Source organism: Molothrus aeneus, chromosome 1, assembly GCF_037042795.1.
Source record: "Molothrus aeneus isolate 106 chromosome 1, BPBGC_Maene_1.0, whole genome shotgun sequence".
In the NCBI taxonomy this organism is placed as follows: Eukaryota; Metazoa; Chordata; class Aves; order Passeriformes; family Icteridae; genus Molothrus; species Molothrus aeneus.
The window spans coordinates 138,887,604-138,906,346 of NC_089646.1; the positions used below are offsets into that span (position 1 = coordinate 138,887,604).

Sequence of the window (18,743 nt, forward strand, 5' to 3'; positions counted from 1 at the left end):
TTCTAGGTGGTTCATGATCAAAAGGAGAGCTTGTGTTGTGAAACATGTCTTCTTATATATTCTACATATCAGGTGGAATTACTGCTTGTTAAGCGTAGGGAGATATTTAAATGAAAACACTATTTCTTAAAATGGAAGCAATCATGATCCCCTGAATGAAAGAATTTTACTGTGAATAAATTTTAAAAAGATTGAATAATTGCATTTTCAAGTGAAGATTATGTAATTATCAATAGGTCATTCAAATGGATCTGGTATTAGTTAGGACTAAAATATATAGAATGGATCCATTATTGATCAGAAATGAATGGCATTTAGGAAAGCATTTCACCAGGAACTGAGGTGATGTATTTTGATTTCTTGAATTCAGTATGTGGATTGATTTGCATTTGAGGTTGCCTTGACATCTGTTTCTAAACCCTTGTAAAAAATTACCCTTTATTCCAAAGCTGTGGGGAAAATGGACACTTCAGTGTTGTGTGATGCTCTGACACGTACAAATTGAAAATAGTTATAGTTATAAACAATAACTGGCATTTCTGGACACTGCTGATGCTTGGAACTTGAGTTTTGGCTGTGAGCCAAAGGACTACAATGCTGAAAAAAGCGCTGATTTTGGAAGAGCAAGCAAGAAAATTTGATGTTGCAGTCAAACTCTTGAGGTGTTCTGGGGATTGTTTTCCTTTTGTACCAACATGAGCAGACTGATCTCAGTAAAGATTGAAGTAGAAAGCAGTGCAGAGAGATTAATGTACTTTTCCAAGGAAAGATATTAAACTAGTTAACCAAAAGCACACTTGGCCCATCTATTTTCAAGAAAAAACTATGTCTGAGACATTTTCTATTATCTCTACAATTTAAATAAGTTTCTAAATACAAACCCAGTATAGATATACATAGAAATACAGACAACAATAAAAAAGTTTTATTTCTTTATTCAGCCACAATAATTTTCATCACCAAGTACAGCAAGTCCTTATTCATCTGGAGCTTGGTATCTAATCACATATTTAAGCTTTTGTTCAAACACAATTAAATAACTTAACAGTTTTAATAACTAAATAGTTCCATAAATTGTAATTTTGTTGAAAAATTACTTATATCAGCAATGTAGCAATGCAGTGAAGCATCTGCTAAGGAAAGTTTGTAATTGCTGATTGTATTAAATCACTTTGTTTCCAAATATCTTTTATTTCACAAGAGCAAATGAAATACTTTAAACGAATAAGAATTTTTATTCTTTACTCTCAAACCAATTTTTGATGTCACAGAACTAATGCACCAGAATTACCAGTGAAGCTTTCTCAACTTTATTAAAAAATGCTCATTAAAACTGTGAATGAGGGGAGATCACAGTATAAATTTGAAATGCTATCTGAAATTTATCTGCAGTTTGTAGATTTGATTAATTTAGGTACTATTACCTTTATAAAACAGCACTGTTGACTACAACAGTAGTCAACTCTACCATAACTGTAGACTTTATACTTAAATCCTCTTGTAAATATAACTTAGGAAAGCAGAAATACACAGACTTATTGCAGTTGAGATTACATGGTTTTGGTTATGTCTCAGAATATTCCCAGTATCTTTTTGCAAAAGTTGCTAGTGTAATAGAAGGCAGAACATTACATTACAGAATTGATAGATTTAAAATGGAATAAACTACTGGGGGAAAAAAAAGAGACTCAAATTATAACAAAAATTTTCAGCTTATATATACATTCAGATCTATTAAAATAAGATTTAATAACTCAATTTTCTTAATATAAACTATATGTAGAGGGAAGAAAATATGATATAATGAAGCTATGTTTGATTTTCCTTGAAATAAGGTAGATACTCCAGAAATCCCATTAACACTATAGTGTTGTCTATGTAGTGTCCCATGTCTTCTAGTAAATATTTGATTAATTGATAAATAATAAATGTTTTTCAGGATTTCCAGAGGTTATCCTCAAATAGCAAACTTATTACAGCAAAACTTATTACAGAAGAATGTTGGACTGAGCATTCAGGGTGCTGAGACACAAAAAAGAAGTTTGGACATCTGTAAACTTCCTTGCACCTGACTCAAATTTTTTTTTTAATTTATTATTTAGAATTTTCCTTATAGCCTTCTGTTTACATTTGGCCAATACATCAATTCAGATAACATCTGATAACCAATTCCATGTCGATTGCAAAAGTACTTCAATTGTTACAAATGTGTCTGATGAAAGGTTTTTTTGTCCTGAATGAAAACATATCTTTCTAAACTTGTTGAGAAAAAATTTTAAAATTGATTTTTCTCTTAATTTTTCTCATTCACCTTTATTTTGCAGGGCAAAAAGGAGGAAAAACCTCAAATATTCATCAGTTTGTAAGTGTGTGTCCAACAAAAATGGAAAATTAATCTGAAAATAGGGGATATTTGTCTGTCAATTGCCTCTGGCAATCTCTTGCTCCTTACACATTAATGTAGAACTCTGTATCACGTGATTGAGTGTGTCAGATATAGACCAGAGGACAGATTTCTGCGTATTCCCTACCATTTCACACTGTGTTAACAACCTACTTGTATAACATATATTTCTTTGACGCTGTTTAGCTCTTCTAACACACCAATCTGTCACTCTTTAAAGAAGTTTTGCAAAGATCTCTGTAAGATATATGATCTTTCAGTGAGTTAGCACCACAATGAACACTTCATAAGCTCTGTCAAACAGTGATTTGAGCGGCACTGCAGCAGGCTTTTCCTAGAACATTTTTCTTTTTCTCAATAAAATCAGAGAGTATTGAAAGTATTTAAAAGTAGAAGCTGACAGGGTGTTTTCAAGCCATTTTTCAATACAGAAATATCAGTAAGTTCAGAGACATGACTGTCACAGCTGTTTCGGTACTAACCTGTCATGTAGAGATAGCCAGAGAAATTGTGGCCTACACAGATGTTCAATGTGAAGTTAATGCAAATCTTGAGTTATTTAAATGATAATCCTTTCTTTCCTCTCAAGTTATGACCACTTCTACTCAATCCAATAACAAATTAGTCAAGAGAGGAATGACCCACAGAGGATAACATGAAGGGATAGGAATAAAAGCAGTTCTTATTGTGGCTGCCAATATGAAGGCTCTCTATGTCAATTCTAGCTTATATTATTTACAAAAGGAGACTTTGAAGAGAGAAATTTTACATGTTTACGTCACATTAATTACTTGGCTGTTGCTCTCCATGATTACATCTATAAAATAAGATTAAATGCCTTTTATTACTTGTGTCTCAAACCAGTTATTTTAAAGAAGGAAAAGCAAAGCAAGTTGTTTGATCTCTGATCCTGCAAGACTTAGACTAGAAACTGCAGATAGCACTTTTGATTTTAAAATGTCTGGGGAAAAAAAATGATACCCACAACAGTCCATAGCTCAGAATCAATACTGTTGTGAATTGTTCACATTGATATGTTATTTACTTTTTGACTTTTAAGAAGAGAAAAAGGCTTGATTAACCGCTTTTCCTTGAGATCCACAAAAGATAGCTTATATAAATCAGTGCCCAGTATGCCAGGTGATACTTGCTTACGGAAGAATGCTGGTACATCAATCAATTTGAAAGTTCTTTCTTTCTTCAGAATTTGAAACCACTCCTTCATAACAAAATCATGTTTCATCAAACAATGCACCACTTTCACTCTCCCATGCTTCAGAATTCTGAAAATGTTTTTCCAAATGTTCCAGGGCACTTGGGAACTTGCCTCCAGCATAAGGCAAAGCACACAAATTTTGAGACTCAAGAGATGTTCTCTTAGAACTGTTCTCTTAGAACTGTTCTCTAAGCCCAGGCAACGAAGGTGATAATAGGATGCTGAACAGCAACATGATGAAGAAATTCTTTGCTGTGAGGGTGGTGAGACACTGGAACAGGTTACCCAGAGGAGTTATGGATGACCCAGTCTTGGCAGAGCTCATGGCCAGGTTGGAGGGGGTTTTGAGCAACCTGGTCAACTGGAAGGTGTCCCTCCCCATGTTAGGGGTGTTGGAACTCGATGATCTTTAAGGTCCAGCCAAATCAGTCTCTGATTCTGCGATCCTAATGATAACTCTTGCAAAAGGAAAATGATAGCATAATGTTGAAATAAAAAAACAATTAGAGTTGATTGCTTCTCAAGTGAAGAACATCTGGATATTCTTACTAAAAGTGAAAAGGAAATTTGGAATAGGTAGGAAAAGCAGATTTAAATTTTTCATATTTGCAGTATAATGTACCTTTTCTTCCATGGGAAAAGATGACTTTTGAAAGCTACAATATTGTGGGTGCACATCTCAGCACTGATTCATAAAACAAAATGTTTATGGAATATAAGTTATTCAAAGGTTTTGTAGTTGGTCTTGATGAGTAGCCTATGGCAGATGTTTATGTACATTGCTATCCATTAATTTGATTACACCATCTTTCTTGGTTAAGTAATCATCATGTAAGTAATTTGGACAAGATCAGTAATGTCCTATTATTTCACCTTATGAAATGGAGTCAATAAGCCATAATGCATTTTAGTTCTGTAAAATTATCAGGGCAAGTACTATTAAAAGCATAATAATGCAAATATCCTTGATCTAGTATTTTTTAATGTTCTGTCATCTGGACATTTTTAATGAAAAATTCATAATACACCCAAGATGAGTATTAACCTGAAAGACCTCGTCTAGTAAACAGGACTGCATTAGGTAGCCTTCTGCTTTAGATTTTGAATGTATGATTGTGTTAGAAAAATGACTCTGAGAATAGTACTTTATTATGCAAGGTTTTGGATGTATTTCTGAGTTGAATCATAAACGCTTAAAAAATGATCAAAATAAAGGAGTTTTACTACTACTAGCTGTACACTTTTAGCCATAAATTTTCTCTGCTTAATGCATCAACACTGTTTTCAGCTATATTCTGAATGCACAATCTTTGATACAGTCTGATGTATGCAAATGAGATTACACTTCCATCCTAATCTAGAGTGCAGATTTTATTTCAGTATTTTGATAAAAAATAATTTGATAAACAGTACGACGATGTATTTTAGAATGAAAAAAAATTTAGCTCACAATTTTTCTACATTATCACAATTTGCATTCTTCAGAGTATTAATAAATAATAATGACAGATATATAATGCAATAAAACATGTTCAACTGAATAAACTGTATGACAGCCATATAAAGAGTGAAAGATATTCTTGTGCACCATGAAGCATTCACAAAAATACTTTGAATGGAAGCTTGGAGTAAGGGCTTTAAATTTCAGTTGATGTTCTGAGACCTTGAGACAAAAAAGGATAAACAGTTTGTGTCTTCTAAAAAAAAGACTTGTAAAAAAAAGAAGGTTCAAGAAATTTGTCGAGTATTGGCTCAACAAAGGCACTGCCTAACCACCATGTATCCTACCTACTGAGCAAAATTCTCAACCCACCAGCTGAGATACACTATGGAATATAAAAAGGACCTCTGAAGAGTTGGGTAATGTCCCCATGACATCCCAGAAAGCTGATTTTGACCCTTTGCCATCAAATACAATAAGGGCATTAATTCTATCAAGAAATGGTGTACTGCAAAAACAACTCTGATACAGATTTTGGAGAGAACAACGATTTAATGTTCTAAAGGAAAATTCTAAACCATAAGACTTTCTAAATGAAAATTAAATTACAGAACTAAAGCCATCTTTCTTTTCTCAAATTTTATTCTTTTTCTTCTTCTTCTAAACCAGGAGCATTTAGAACATAAACACAGAAATGTAAGTCTAAATTTGTTAACATGTCTCCTGTAACCAGTGTTGTCACAGGTTTTCATACCAAAAGTAATGGTGGAAGCCAGACTGAAATTTCACTGTAAGAGACAAATGGCCTTTGAGTAAAAGAAGCAGGTGGTCAATGAAGTGTCAAATTGCCCCAAACGTTTGGATTTCTAATGGGGCACTGCAGTGTCTCCTAATAGTAATTCCACACAAAAACAATAACAGATACAAACAAAGCATATGGAGTCAATATGAGAAATAAAAATAGTATTATCTCTGAGATATATACAAAAGGAAATGCTTGTTACTCTGCCAGATTATACAATAGCTCTGAATGTTTCAGATGCCACCTAGTGCCCAGGTCTCACGTGTCAAAGTTCCCTTCAGGAGAAAACGGTTTTTCTTTGTGCTCTTTTATGCCACTGTACAACAACATGCCTATGACATCCCATACCTACATCTTATGCTTTAAATTCCACTTTTAAACTCTGAGTGATTCCCAGTAGTAGAAATAACTTTCTATATTTTTTTCCTTTTTCTTTCTTTTTTTAAAACAAGTTGAAAAGTTCAACATACCATGAGTTCTGCCTTCATGTTAAGACACAACTTGTGAAGAAGGCCTGTATCAGGGAAACCTTGGCTAGCAAGTCAGACATGAAGCATGCTTGATTAGCCACGTGGTTGTGTCATCAGACTACACACTGGTCAGTTCAGATGAGCTTTGCCAACAGGAAAGTCGAAGAGAAGCTGCATTCTTTTTAAGGTTAACCAGTCTCTAATTTAAAATAATTGAAAACATAAAATTTTCTGAGTATCTTTTTTAACAGCTGAAGAGCCAATGCATTAAATAGAAATGTCTATCAGTGCTCACTGAATCTTCTATTTCTTCTTTTTTTCTCTAGAAGTCCCAGTACTTTTACATTAAATGTGCAATTTTATCCTGTTCTCTAATTTCAGAAATTCTATCATCTTGAATATAAAAACTATGCATCTTCCTAGTATTTTTGTTGCACCTTGGAACAAAAAATGGGACCCTAATTTCAGTAGGAAACTAGATATGCTAGTACATCAAATATATGAAATTCATAACTTTTATTTGATATATGTATCTATTATTGTTTGTAAAATTTGTGTGGAGATGCTGCCTATATAATACCACACAACTTGTTTGTGCTGTGACATCCTCCTTCAGTGGCTAAACTGATTTTTTCTAAATTAGTTATCTTTTTACATATTTGGTTACTGTAAATCTGTAGATCCTCCAGGTAAGAACAGCCAGTGGGCAACAATGCAACATTTCTATAACCTAACACAAGGTAAAATCAGATGAGGCATTGAGGCTAAGATGGAATGAAGAAAGGTAATACAATAAGATAGTTGTTGCCATAATATTTCAGAAATTGAAAATTAAATTGTTTTATATAACTGTAAAAGTCCTAGTAAGAAATATATATTGCAGAAGGATTATCAATGAAGTATAAATTTTAGGAGTGTTTTTACTTTAGGTTGTCCTGGGCTCTGAAATAATCTTTTCTTTGTAATTTCAACAGCCTCTTCCCAGCTGCCTCCAGAATACAGCCATATAAAAAAAAGTACTCAGAAAACACTGCAGTCTAAATAGAACAATCCCATTTTGACACATACATAGGCATATCTACACAGCCTTTGCATGGCAGGCAGGATGCATCTGTCTGAACTTCATCCACCTGAGAAGCAGAACAACCATCACATATGGCAGATACAGCATCTCAGGACTCAAGTTATACTGATTTGGTTGAATAGTTTCATAACAGGGTGGATGCAGCAATCTCTGTGCTACTTGCATTGATACTTTACATCCAGGCCAAAACTTCCTGTAGTTTCCAAAGGTCTCCCTCAGTCCATGCACTATGTGCATCTACCTTCCAGCCATACCCAGGATTAAATTGGTGCCCTCAGCAGCTGTGCAGGAATTGACTGCAGCTAGAGCTCTGTTCAAGTGGAACTTGGTAAAGGCAAGGAAGTGTGGCTGGTGCTGTTCACTGTATAGCTTTGCTAACAATCTGGTATTTGCCTGCTTGTCATTCCCTTCAGGTAGCACTTCAGAAGTGTGTCTGATGGGGAAGATTCAGGTTTAACCATATCTACTGAAGTTTCAGATTTAACCATATCTACTGAAGCATGTAGTCATCTTTCTGTTGGTTTCACTTGGTCCCTGGTTATGATGCCCTGTGGTTAAATTAGTAACTGCCATTATTTTTTTTTGCATAATCTGTCACCTCTAGTGCTGCATCTGCAGCTGATTGAAGCAGATATCCTGAGCACTGTATTGCATGTGAAGGGAATACATTGCAAGCCCTGGACATTTTTCATGCTCACTATATTAATGTGACTACAGTATTGTAATTATCCCTTGTTTCCCTTACATACCCCAGAGGTTTTTTTCTATACTTCGTCTCCCTGTTCCCTTGCTTGCAGAAGAATTATGTTAATGCAGTTCTAACTTAATGCTGAAACAAGTTTTGTCCCTATTAAAATAGCATATGACTTTATGCTATAAATAGAAACATTCTTGTCTTACTGGCAAGGAAGATAAAACCAGTGCTTGTTTCAATGTACTTAGAAACAAAATCAAATTCAGTATAAAAAAATCTACATTGAAAGTTCCCTCATAACAGGGTCCTCTGTAATTTTTTAAATGAAAATAATCTCAAAGGCAAGAAAAAAAGCAAAATTATGTCATTCATTGAAAAATAGTAGGAAACTGCAATGCAATTAGCTGTATTATCTTTAGTGAACAGTAGAGACCCTCAGTGAGGTTACTATTGCAGATATATTAATCAAGAAAGAACAATTAGACCAGGAAAAGAAAAAAATGTTCTTTTCCTTTGGGGAAAAAACAAAACAAACCAAACAAAACTTCTTAGAGTTTCTCTTGCTTGGCTATTTATAGTTAGGCACCAGAATATGACAGTTTCTTTTGACTGATCCACAAAAAATGCAGAAATTAAAATAAGAACTTCAGAGAAGTTTAGATTGTTAGACAAACGGTTCCTGTCGCTGTTGTACACAAAACTGAATTTCAGAATAATGACTCTTCATTCTGCACTTGCATCTTAAGGTGACAGATTTTTTGGAATCAAGGGATAATGATTTTTGTTGTTGAACTTCTACAAAGGAAAAACCTGGATTTTGGGGGAGAGAATTTTTAAAATTCAATAACTGTTTTAATATATCTGTGCTGTTTTCAAAGCATTGATTTATATTGTGTCTTTACACTCTGAATGTTACATTTTTGTGCAGTTAAATTGACCTTTCAAAGTTAAGTTTTTCATTTTTTTCTTTCACTGCTCTTATGTTGCCTACTCCAAATTTTTCTTGTGGTTTCCTTCACTCTGTAATCTCAAGTGAAACATGCATGTATATGTACATTTCAATATGTGTGTAGAAAGACAACAGTATTCTTGTACTCATCAGTTAATTCTTCTAGTCCCTATTATATTTGAATCTAGACCATGCTTACTCATATATTCACAGCAATGTGAATGAGGACAGAATAGAAAGTAAGCAAACTAGGCAAAATATTATAAGTTAAAAGCTATGCATCTAAGTTATTTTTTTAGTTTGCAAAACCTGTGGAAAATAATGGACAACTGAAATAAACTACTATAGGATCCAATATAGATGAAATTTTGGACAAGGTAATTTCAGGCTACTTCTTATTTTTACGAAGGCAGCACCTGTTGTAGTATTTGGGATCTTTAGAATGCATAGCTCTCCCTATATCCACACTCTTACTACATGCAGCACTTCTGAAATCAACTTTGAGACTTCAATACCAAAGCATTCTTGCCTGTCAGTAAGCCAAAGAACATATTTCCAAGGAATATCCATGTACAAACACATTCTAGTGTTTCCAGTACACCACCATGTCCTGTCCCAAATAACAGCTGGAGTGGTCTCTAGAATAACATGTTCATGCTCATGTTTACATGGCAGAGGAATTACTGTTTGGGGTAGTAGACACAGTGAGCAGTTTAGGACTGGTACCACTCCCATAGGGGGAGATCTCAAACTGGGAGTGTAGGATACCAGGAGTATTTAATTTCAAAAGTACTACATGAAACAATATTAGATACATCTTTCAATGAGTGAGTACTCATGTGTTGACAGTATTTCTCACTTTATTTTTGCAAAAGTGGGATCATAATAAATTGCAATAACTGCAACAAAAATTATGAAAATATATGGATCAACCGTTTAAAAAAGTAAAATTATTTATGTTCCAAATTTTACAATAAAATAGTGTGTGAAGGACATTAGTATTCATAACTAAGCTTAATAGAATGCAGTGCTATGACAAATGCCTTTATTACTGGAATATGTGATAATACTTGTGTTGTATATTTAGACATTGATTATAAATTTAATGTTAAACATTTTAGGGAGGATAATGCTGCTCTTGATTTCATAAATATCATAAAAGAAAATACCCTAAACATTCCTGACTGAAAATCTGAATAAAAAGCAAGTAAATTTGAAATTTCTGTATCTGGTTCTGGTTTTGTTTCCCCTTGAGTGAAGGCTGACAAAGAGAGTCTAAATTTCTGCTAGTCTTGTGTTTTGAAAAAAAAAATTCAGAAATAAATTATATTTAATGTTGTTTAATTTGAATATCTTATTAATTGGTATCTAAAAGGGGCTTAATTTTTTGCTAATTAAAGTCTTTAAGAGAGTGGGTCCCTTCCTGCTAAGCAGAAATCTCCCAGATACATTTTACCCACAGCTTTTTAACAGAATTTACAGTGGCATTAATAAGAATTAATTCAATAGAAACTTACTGAACAGAATCAGAGGATATTTTAAGCTTCATGTTTTAACATGAAAAAAAAGAGGACAAATATGTTCATACATACCTTGTTTACAAAATTAAATCTAGGACAAAGAAAATTCCTGCTTGGAGAGAGATTGAAACAACTGGGGCAGCTTGCTTTGAAAAGGAGATGAGAAATAATGCACAAAAATGAAAAAAAGTGGGAAGGCGTAAAAAATTCAATTATGCTTATTTTCAGACTACATGAACAAGGAGAAGTTCAACCAAACTGCAAGATGGCAAATTTAAAAGGAAATACTTTTCCACCCTTCATATCATTAGTTATTATCAAAATGTCACTAAAGTCAAGAATCTGTGCAGAGCTGAATAAAAATTACAGTCTAATTTAGCAATTCCTGTGTTCCCTGGCAGATGACAATCTTAGGGTAACAATCCGTGGCTTTAAATGCCAGGGAGTTGGTAGTACAGTGTCACATTCAGTTTGAAAATAGATACTACCTATCAAAGAAGACAAATGCAGTTACTTTGGTAAATTATCTCCCTCTCACCCCCAAATAAGGCACTTGTAGATGTTCAAAATGAAAATACTCACAGAATAAATTAATATACTTAAAAGTGTATGATTTACTTTTTCTACTTTCTTATCTAGAATCAGGAACAAAATTGCTTGAAGGGTTAGAAGTAGTAACATACTCCCAGGCCACTTTATCATAAAGTTAAAAAGTTAATGAAAAATGCCAAGAATTCCTTTTAGATGAGTCATATAGTATTGCAACTGGAAAATTAGTTTTATTTTAGAAGGAGGGTGATTTTTAATTAGTGCTTTAAAATATAATGTAATTTCACAAGAATAAATTGCCTTCTGTGGGTAATTCTTGGTGAGACAGCAGTAAAAGTAAAGGAAGTAATTTTAGGTAGTGACATTGCTAATCTTTATATTTTTTTATTTCAAAGGACAGGGAATCTTTCTGTGGCCTTTTTACAAAACTCTAAGAGATACAGGCTTCTGAAAGACTTCATCTTCTGGGAATAGTTGAAAATGAAAACACTCTGTACAGGCCGTGTTTTCAAGTTAATATAATATGATTCATATGACAACTAAAATCCACAGGATGATATTCTTACCTTCATTTTGACATGCTGTGATGATAAATAACAAATTAAATAGCCTTGAAAACTGTTAAAAGATTTAAAAGAAATTATTTTGCGCAAATATGCAGGAGACACCGCAGTATTGCCTTCTCTGTAAAGCTTGCAAGCAGATTTGAGGGCTGGGGAATATTGCTTCAGCACAGAACACTTCAGTAAAAGAGTGATAAGAATACCAGTTCTCTAGGTGAGCTTTGAAGTGCTCAAGGTGAGATAGGCTACTTTCTTACTTCTGTGTTGTGTCATTGTGCAAGGTAATGAAAGTCAAATCCAAAGCCACAGTTTTATTATGTAAGAGAAAGCAGGGAATAGCAGCAATGACATCAGCAGCTAATATGCATATTTAACTTATTCACATCAGAACATGATTGGTAAATAAAATCTTGCAAATTAACTCGTTGTTAGCATATATTTTATATATATAGTGCTTATATATGTATGGACATGTAGAGAATGTATTTATGATTATAGTGAATTCTGCCTTTTAATAATAGTTACATAGTTTTGTTTCATGGCTGGTATCACAAATCTAGTAGGATTTCCTAGTTCTTGGTAGTTCTGGGCATTGAAGTTTGAGAATGTAATGAATGTTGGGAGTTATACTGATTGTTTTAATAGGCGTTTATATATATTTTTTTTTAATTGAAACCTGTAACACCTTAGATATTTAAATATGTTGTACACACACTCATGAGAAATTCAGGGCTACCAAAGAATGTTTTAGTCACATGGAATTCAGGAAAAGAAATTAAAACGATACGTACATAACACTCTCTTCTTTCATCATTTTCCTTTTTAGATTAGGGGAATTTGGTATGAATACAAATATAGGTTTATCTGATTTGCCTCTTCCCCATTAGCATTAGGCGGGTAAATATACTTGGCGCAAGCCTTGAAGAGGCCAGGATGGGATTATAAAACATGTTTTGTTCACACTTGCAAGAAATCTATGTTTTAATGTCCATTAACTAAAGGACATTGGTAGTAAATGGCTGAAAATGTTGTAATCAAGCTATTTATGATGCTGAAACACCAGTCAAAGGGGAACGCAGTCAAAAGAGTACCAGCTACTGAAACTGAACTCTAATTAATGGCCTCAGAGATCAGACTAAGTGTAGCCATGAGTAATTTTGGATTCTCAGTGGTTTAAAGCTCTGTATCATAAAAGTTACCAGACTTGAGGTATTTCACATGATTAAATTAACTAATTCTTTGCTCAGAAATTAGTTACCCATAGTATCTCATCCATTTTCTTCATTATCTAAAATCTATTAAATCATTAAACAGATTCCTGATCATGCTTAGGCTTATGCTTGTTAAAATTTTCTTTTGTCATGATTAATTTTATTTTTCTTCCAGATTTTTTTCAATTTGAATCTGATGTTCTTTCATGTTTGTATTACAATTTTGTTTATTGTTTTGCATTTGTATAACTTGAAAGTCAGAAATATATCAAGCTGCTTTGTTTCCTGTTTGTATGCAATGATAAGTATTTGTATGATTTTCATATGTAATTGATACAAAATAAATCATTCTTTTGTATCAATTTAATTAAAAATTACATTAATATATTGATAGCTGGAGCTTAAGTAAAACCTCATGCTTATTTTCATCTGCCTTTGGATATTTGGGTACTTAAACAAATGTTAAATACACTAAGTCAGCAATGGATTTTCAGTGTTGAGAGCTGTATGATATCTAAGAAAACACTATCTGTCCCAAGATGCCCTGTCTTCTATACTCTTAAGCAAAATGAAACATTTATTTTATAATATCCAAGAAAACACTATCTGTCCCAAGATGCCTTCTTCTTCTATACTCTTAAGCAAAATGAAACATCACATTTTAAGTATGAAAACATTTTAATTCATATATATGTATCTTTTCCAGAATTACAGAGTAGTTCCTGTGGCAACCCAGGAGTTCCACCAAAAGGTATTTTGTACGGTCAAAGATTTGATGTTGGTGACAAAATCCGATACAGCTGTGTAACTGGATACATTTTGGATGGACACCCACAGCTTACTTGCATAGCCAGCTCTGTCAATACAGCATCGTGGGACTTTCCTGTTCCTATCTGTAGAGGTAAGAGAAATCCTACAGTAATGTTCTTGAATATATACATTAGTATTAACAAATTTTAATCTCTCTATTAGTAATTAAGTTTTAACTATGATTAAAGAATTCCTCTTTTGAATATTTTGATCTCTTTCTCACATATATGATGTATCTCAGCATATATACCTACCAATTTTTAGGTCAATATTCTACTAAAATTATAGTTATCATTTACTTTTAAAATATATATTATGTAATAAGAACTAAAAATCTAGTAATAAGTAGAATATAAATGTCTGCATACAATGTACTTGCAGCTATGGGAATATAGATTTGGGATCTCTTAGTGCTTTCTAAGAGCTGACTTTTTGTCTAGGAGTAACTTGGCTATTGAGCAAACAGAAATATGAAACTGCCAAAACAATTGAGTTACAGGGTCTTACCTCATTGTCAGTCAGGTTTGATTATCTTAAGATTTATATATAGAAAATCCCTTGTATTCCAACAGGTATTGTAGATCAAATCCTTTTTCCTTGCTCTTATTAGAAATATAGCAGTAGTAGGGAAGCCTGTATTACGGGTAAATCTTATTTTCTGAGAGAAATATTGTTAAAGATGAATAATGTCTGCAGAGCAGCAGAAGGAGGTTATGCTGATAAAATGAAGGCACTATCACTACTATACACAAGCACAGACAATATGTCAGGTAACCTAGGGATCAGTTTCTGGATTCACAGGTTAATTTTACAAAATGCAACCTTTATATTTGTCTAAAAAGTTGATGAAGTATTGCAGAGTCTACAAAAAAAATCCAGCTGAAATTACCATCCTAATAAATACAGATTAATGAAAACATAGTTAAACAGCACTGTAAAAATTAATTATGCATGAGAAAAGTGTGTCATTGGAAACACCATACTTTCATTTCCTGTTCCTGGATTACAGCTATTAGCTATTGAATATGTTTATCGGTGGTCTTGAAAAAATTATAAACTTATTTTTAATAGTAATATTTTCCAGTAAAAATATTTATAACTTCTGAATCTTCCACTCCTACTTCCCTGAAAATTGCTAAGTAATAATGAAGGAAATATAAAATCAAGGCATATATCCAAATTTAGTTTCCGGAGATGACAATGCAAAAGATATGATGAGAATATGTTGACTTGCAAACATAAAGACAAATATAAAAGACTTATATTTGTAACAACATCAAAGTCTAATGGACTCCATTGCTCCAATTCTCAATCTCCAATTTTGAAATGAATGGCATAGAAAACTGTATTCTTGAATGAGTTACACATTCTTCTTTCTGATACTGCATTTTTCAGGAGATCTTTGGATATATTTTGGTTTTTCTCAAAGGGGAGATGAAAATATACTGTGTAAATTTGTACTCATAAGATAAACTCCCAAAGTAGCCCTGTGGTTAGACATGACTAGTTTGTAAGAGGATGACTACTACATGAGAATATGAAAACTATTTTTTTAAACTCATAATTAGAGAGGTCATTATCTGCACAGTGTCATTTCTTAAGGCAAAATAAAGTTAACAAATTGGAAAGGGTTCAGAAAAAGAGGAAACAAGTTCTGTTAGGTTTCAAAACTGTTATTTTGTCTAGAGACTGAAGGACTTAAACTTTTCCATGTACATTAAAGAAGATTAAGACAACAGCTTGATTCACTGCAGAAACACATGCAGAAGGAAAACTTTTTTTTTTCAAGAAGACAATTCTTTAATCAATAGCAGTGAGGAATTTAAAGGATAAAAGTTTGATGAACAAAAATAAAAAAAAAAAAATCCAAGGTACATATTTTAATAGTGGTGGTTACAACTTACTGAAACATAACCTAAGAATGTGGCAGACTCTTGATTTAAGTCTTAACATTATGGCTTAAAGTCTTAATGCACAAATTGCTGTTAAGGTATTTTTTTGCCATGGCAAATAAAATAAAAATAACCAATTATTTTCAAGAGTTCCTTCTGTGACTCAATGTTTTATATCAGAAACATCTAACTTTATACATAAAATGCACCATTGTGATTCCATTCAAATGAATCTCTCCTAATTTAGCCTAATACAATTATCCAAAGCAGAATTCTGCAAAAGGTTGCTAAAGATGATTACAGACTAATTGACCTTCTTATCTCTTTCTCACTGTTTGCCATGGAGACTCTGATTAAACATTCATCCTGAAAGATTTTCTGTGATAAATGACTTATTGTTCCCTACCAATGGTCATTATATCTAACACAGAGGATTCTGACACAAGCAAGAAAAAAACTAAGAACAGAACAAAAGTATATTTTGTTCAATATTAATTTGAGGGTTGGTTGTTTGCTGGTTTTTACATTTCAGAAAAAAAATGAATTTAACGCACACTTAGAAGTCAGCAGGCATAAAATCACAGATGTCTGTAGATCAGCTGTGTGTAAATATCATTCTCATCTGCCTCTTGTACTTCAGAACAAATAAATTTGAGGATTTTTTTTTAATTTTTATTTTTGATCTTTCCTCTTACATTGCCTTCACTTTAAATGAAGAGATAAGGAAGATGTCATGCTTGTGCTTTAGCACTGTGATGATTATGGATTGATGTTTCAAAATGGGGAATCTCATTGAAAACAACAGTGTTTTGTAATGTCACAAGCAGAACACTCTACTAATGTTTTAATTTTTGATTTGTCAAATTATAACAATATTTTAATTTTTGAAAGTAATATATTTTTGGGTCAAATTTTATTAATGAATAAAAGAGTTATTCCTCAAATAGGTTTGTATTCCTTTATTTGTCTCTATAGGATTTTATTGAAAAATCAGCAGACGTATTTAATGATTGCTTTATTTCATAGCCTCTTTCTAACTCAACATTGAACAAAGATTTTCACCTGCATGTTTTGGTATTCATTAAAATATTGTTACTTTATTAGATTTATTAGAAGTGAAAAAAATACCCTAATTATAAAAAAGCTAAATTGTATTTATTTTTCTGGTCAACTACGTGGTGGAGTTGCTCTCTATATGAGACAACACTTGAAATGTACCAACATCTGTCTTGGTGTGGACGATGAGTGAGTTGAGATTTTATGGGCTCAGATCAAGGAGTGGATTAATAAAGGTGACATTGCTGTGGGTGCTTACTACTGTCTGCCTGCTCAGGTGAAGGGGGAGGATGAAGCTTTCTCCAGGCAGCTTGGAACAGCCTCTAAGTCAAAGGCACCAGCTCTTGTGAGGGACTCTATCTACCATGCCATCTGCTGGAGAAGCAACACAGCAAAGCAAAAATAGTCTATGGGGTTCCTTTGAAAACATTAATGACAATTTCCAGTCACCAGTATTAGAGGATCCCACAGGGAATGGTGAGCTGCTCAACCTCAGATTAACAGCATCTCCTTTCTGGAGATGTGAAGGCTGGAGGCAGCCTTGGCTGCAGTGACCATGAAAATCTGGAGCTGCATATGAGGAAAGGAGGAGCAAGTAAGACTTCAGCCATGGACTTCAGGAGAGCTGATGTTAGCCACTTTAGGGATTTTCTTGGAAGAATCAGACACCACAGGGAAAAGGGGTCCAAGAGAGTTGGTTGATATCCAAAAGTGACTTCCTGCAAAACCAATAATGCTTTACGTCAATAAGCAAGAAATCAGGCAAAGGCAAAGGGGGAGAGAGACCTGCATGGATGAACAAAGAACTTCTGTCATTATTCAAGCATAAGCAGGAAATGCACAGGAGTTAGAAGAAGAATCAAGCCACATGGAATTAATATAGAGATTGTCAAAGTTGAAATGGGATCAAGAAGGCCAAAGCCCATCTGCAATTAAATCTGACCAGGATGTCAAGGACAAGAAGGGTTTCTTAAAACTCATCAATAACAGAAGAAAAACAAAAGTATAATGTGGGCCCATTAGTAAATGGAGAGAAACCCTGGTAACAGGGGACACAGAGAAGGCAGAGTTATCAAATGCCTTCTTTGCATCAATCTTCACTAATATGATCAGCCCTCAGGGTTCTCTGACACAGACCAGGGTAAAAGAGTCTTGGAAAGAAGACTTTTCCTTGGTGAAGGAGGATTGGGTTAGATAACACCTAAGCAAACTTGACATCCACAAGCCCATGAGCTCTGGCAGGATGTGTCCACGAGAGAGCTGCTGGACACCGTAGCAAGGTCACTCACAGTCATCTTTGCAAGGTCATGGCAATCAGGAGAGGTGCCTGGAGACTGGAAAAAAGCAAATCTCACCCTGGTCTTCAAAAAGGTCTTCAAAGTCAGCCCCACTTCAATCCCTGGAAAGGTGATGGAGCATCTCATTCTGAAGGCCATCTGTATCCATATGGGTGACAAGAAGAGGTATTTAGCAAGCAGAGGTATTTAGCATGAATTCACTAAAGGTAAATCAAGCTTGACCAAACATTGCCTTCTACAAGGAAACAACTACCTGGATCAATGGGGAAAGAGCAGTGGATATTGTCTACCTTGGCTTCAGCAAGGCTTTTGATGCTGTCTCTCACAAAATCTTGATAGACAAAATCAGGAACCGTTGACTGGATGAGTGGACAGAGGTCGATTAAAATCTGGCTGAATAGCAGGGCTGTAATTAGTGGCATGGGTCTGGTTTGAGGTTTGTAATGAGCAGTGTCCTCCAAGGTTCCATACTGGGCCCAGTATTGTTTAACTTATTCATCAATGACTTGAACAAAATGGCAGATGTCTCCTCGACAGGTTCCCTGATGACACAAAGTTGGGAGGAGTGGCCAATACCTGAGTTCTGTGAGACCTTCAGAAAGACCTTGACAGGCTGGAAAGATGGACAGAGAACGACTGTCTGAAATTCAACAAAGCTCAGGGCAGCACCTGGGGAAGAGTAACCTCACGGACCAGCACAGTCTGGGGGCTGATCTGGAAAGCAGCTCTGTGGAGAAAGACTTGGAGGTCCTGGTGGATGCAATTCTGTGCCATGTTCTCTAGC

At 34.1% G+C, this 18,743-nt stretch overlaps 1 protein-coding gene across 1 annotated transcript in view; it reads left to right on the forward strand.

Moving 5' to 3' along the window:
- Positions 1 to 18,743, forward strand: part of CSMD3 (CUB and Sushi multiple domains 3) — a 597,171-nt gene that overhangs the window by 136,337 nt on the left and 442,091 nt on the right. Inside the window, exon 4 of the mRNA XM_066565891.1 lies at positions 13,610 to 13,804. Within this exon, the coding sequence (XP_066421988.1) occupies positions 13,610 to 13,804 (195 nt within the window). The remainder of the gene's footprint in view (positions 1 to 13,609; positions 13,805 to 18,743) is intronic.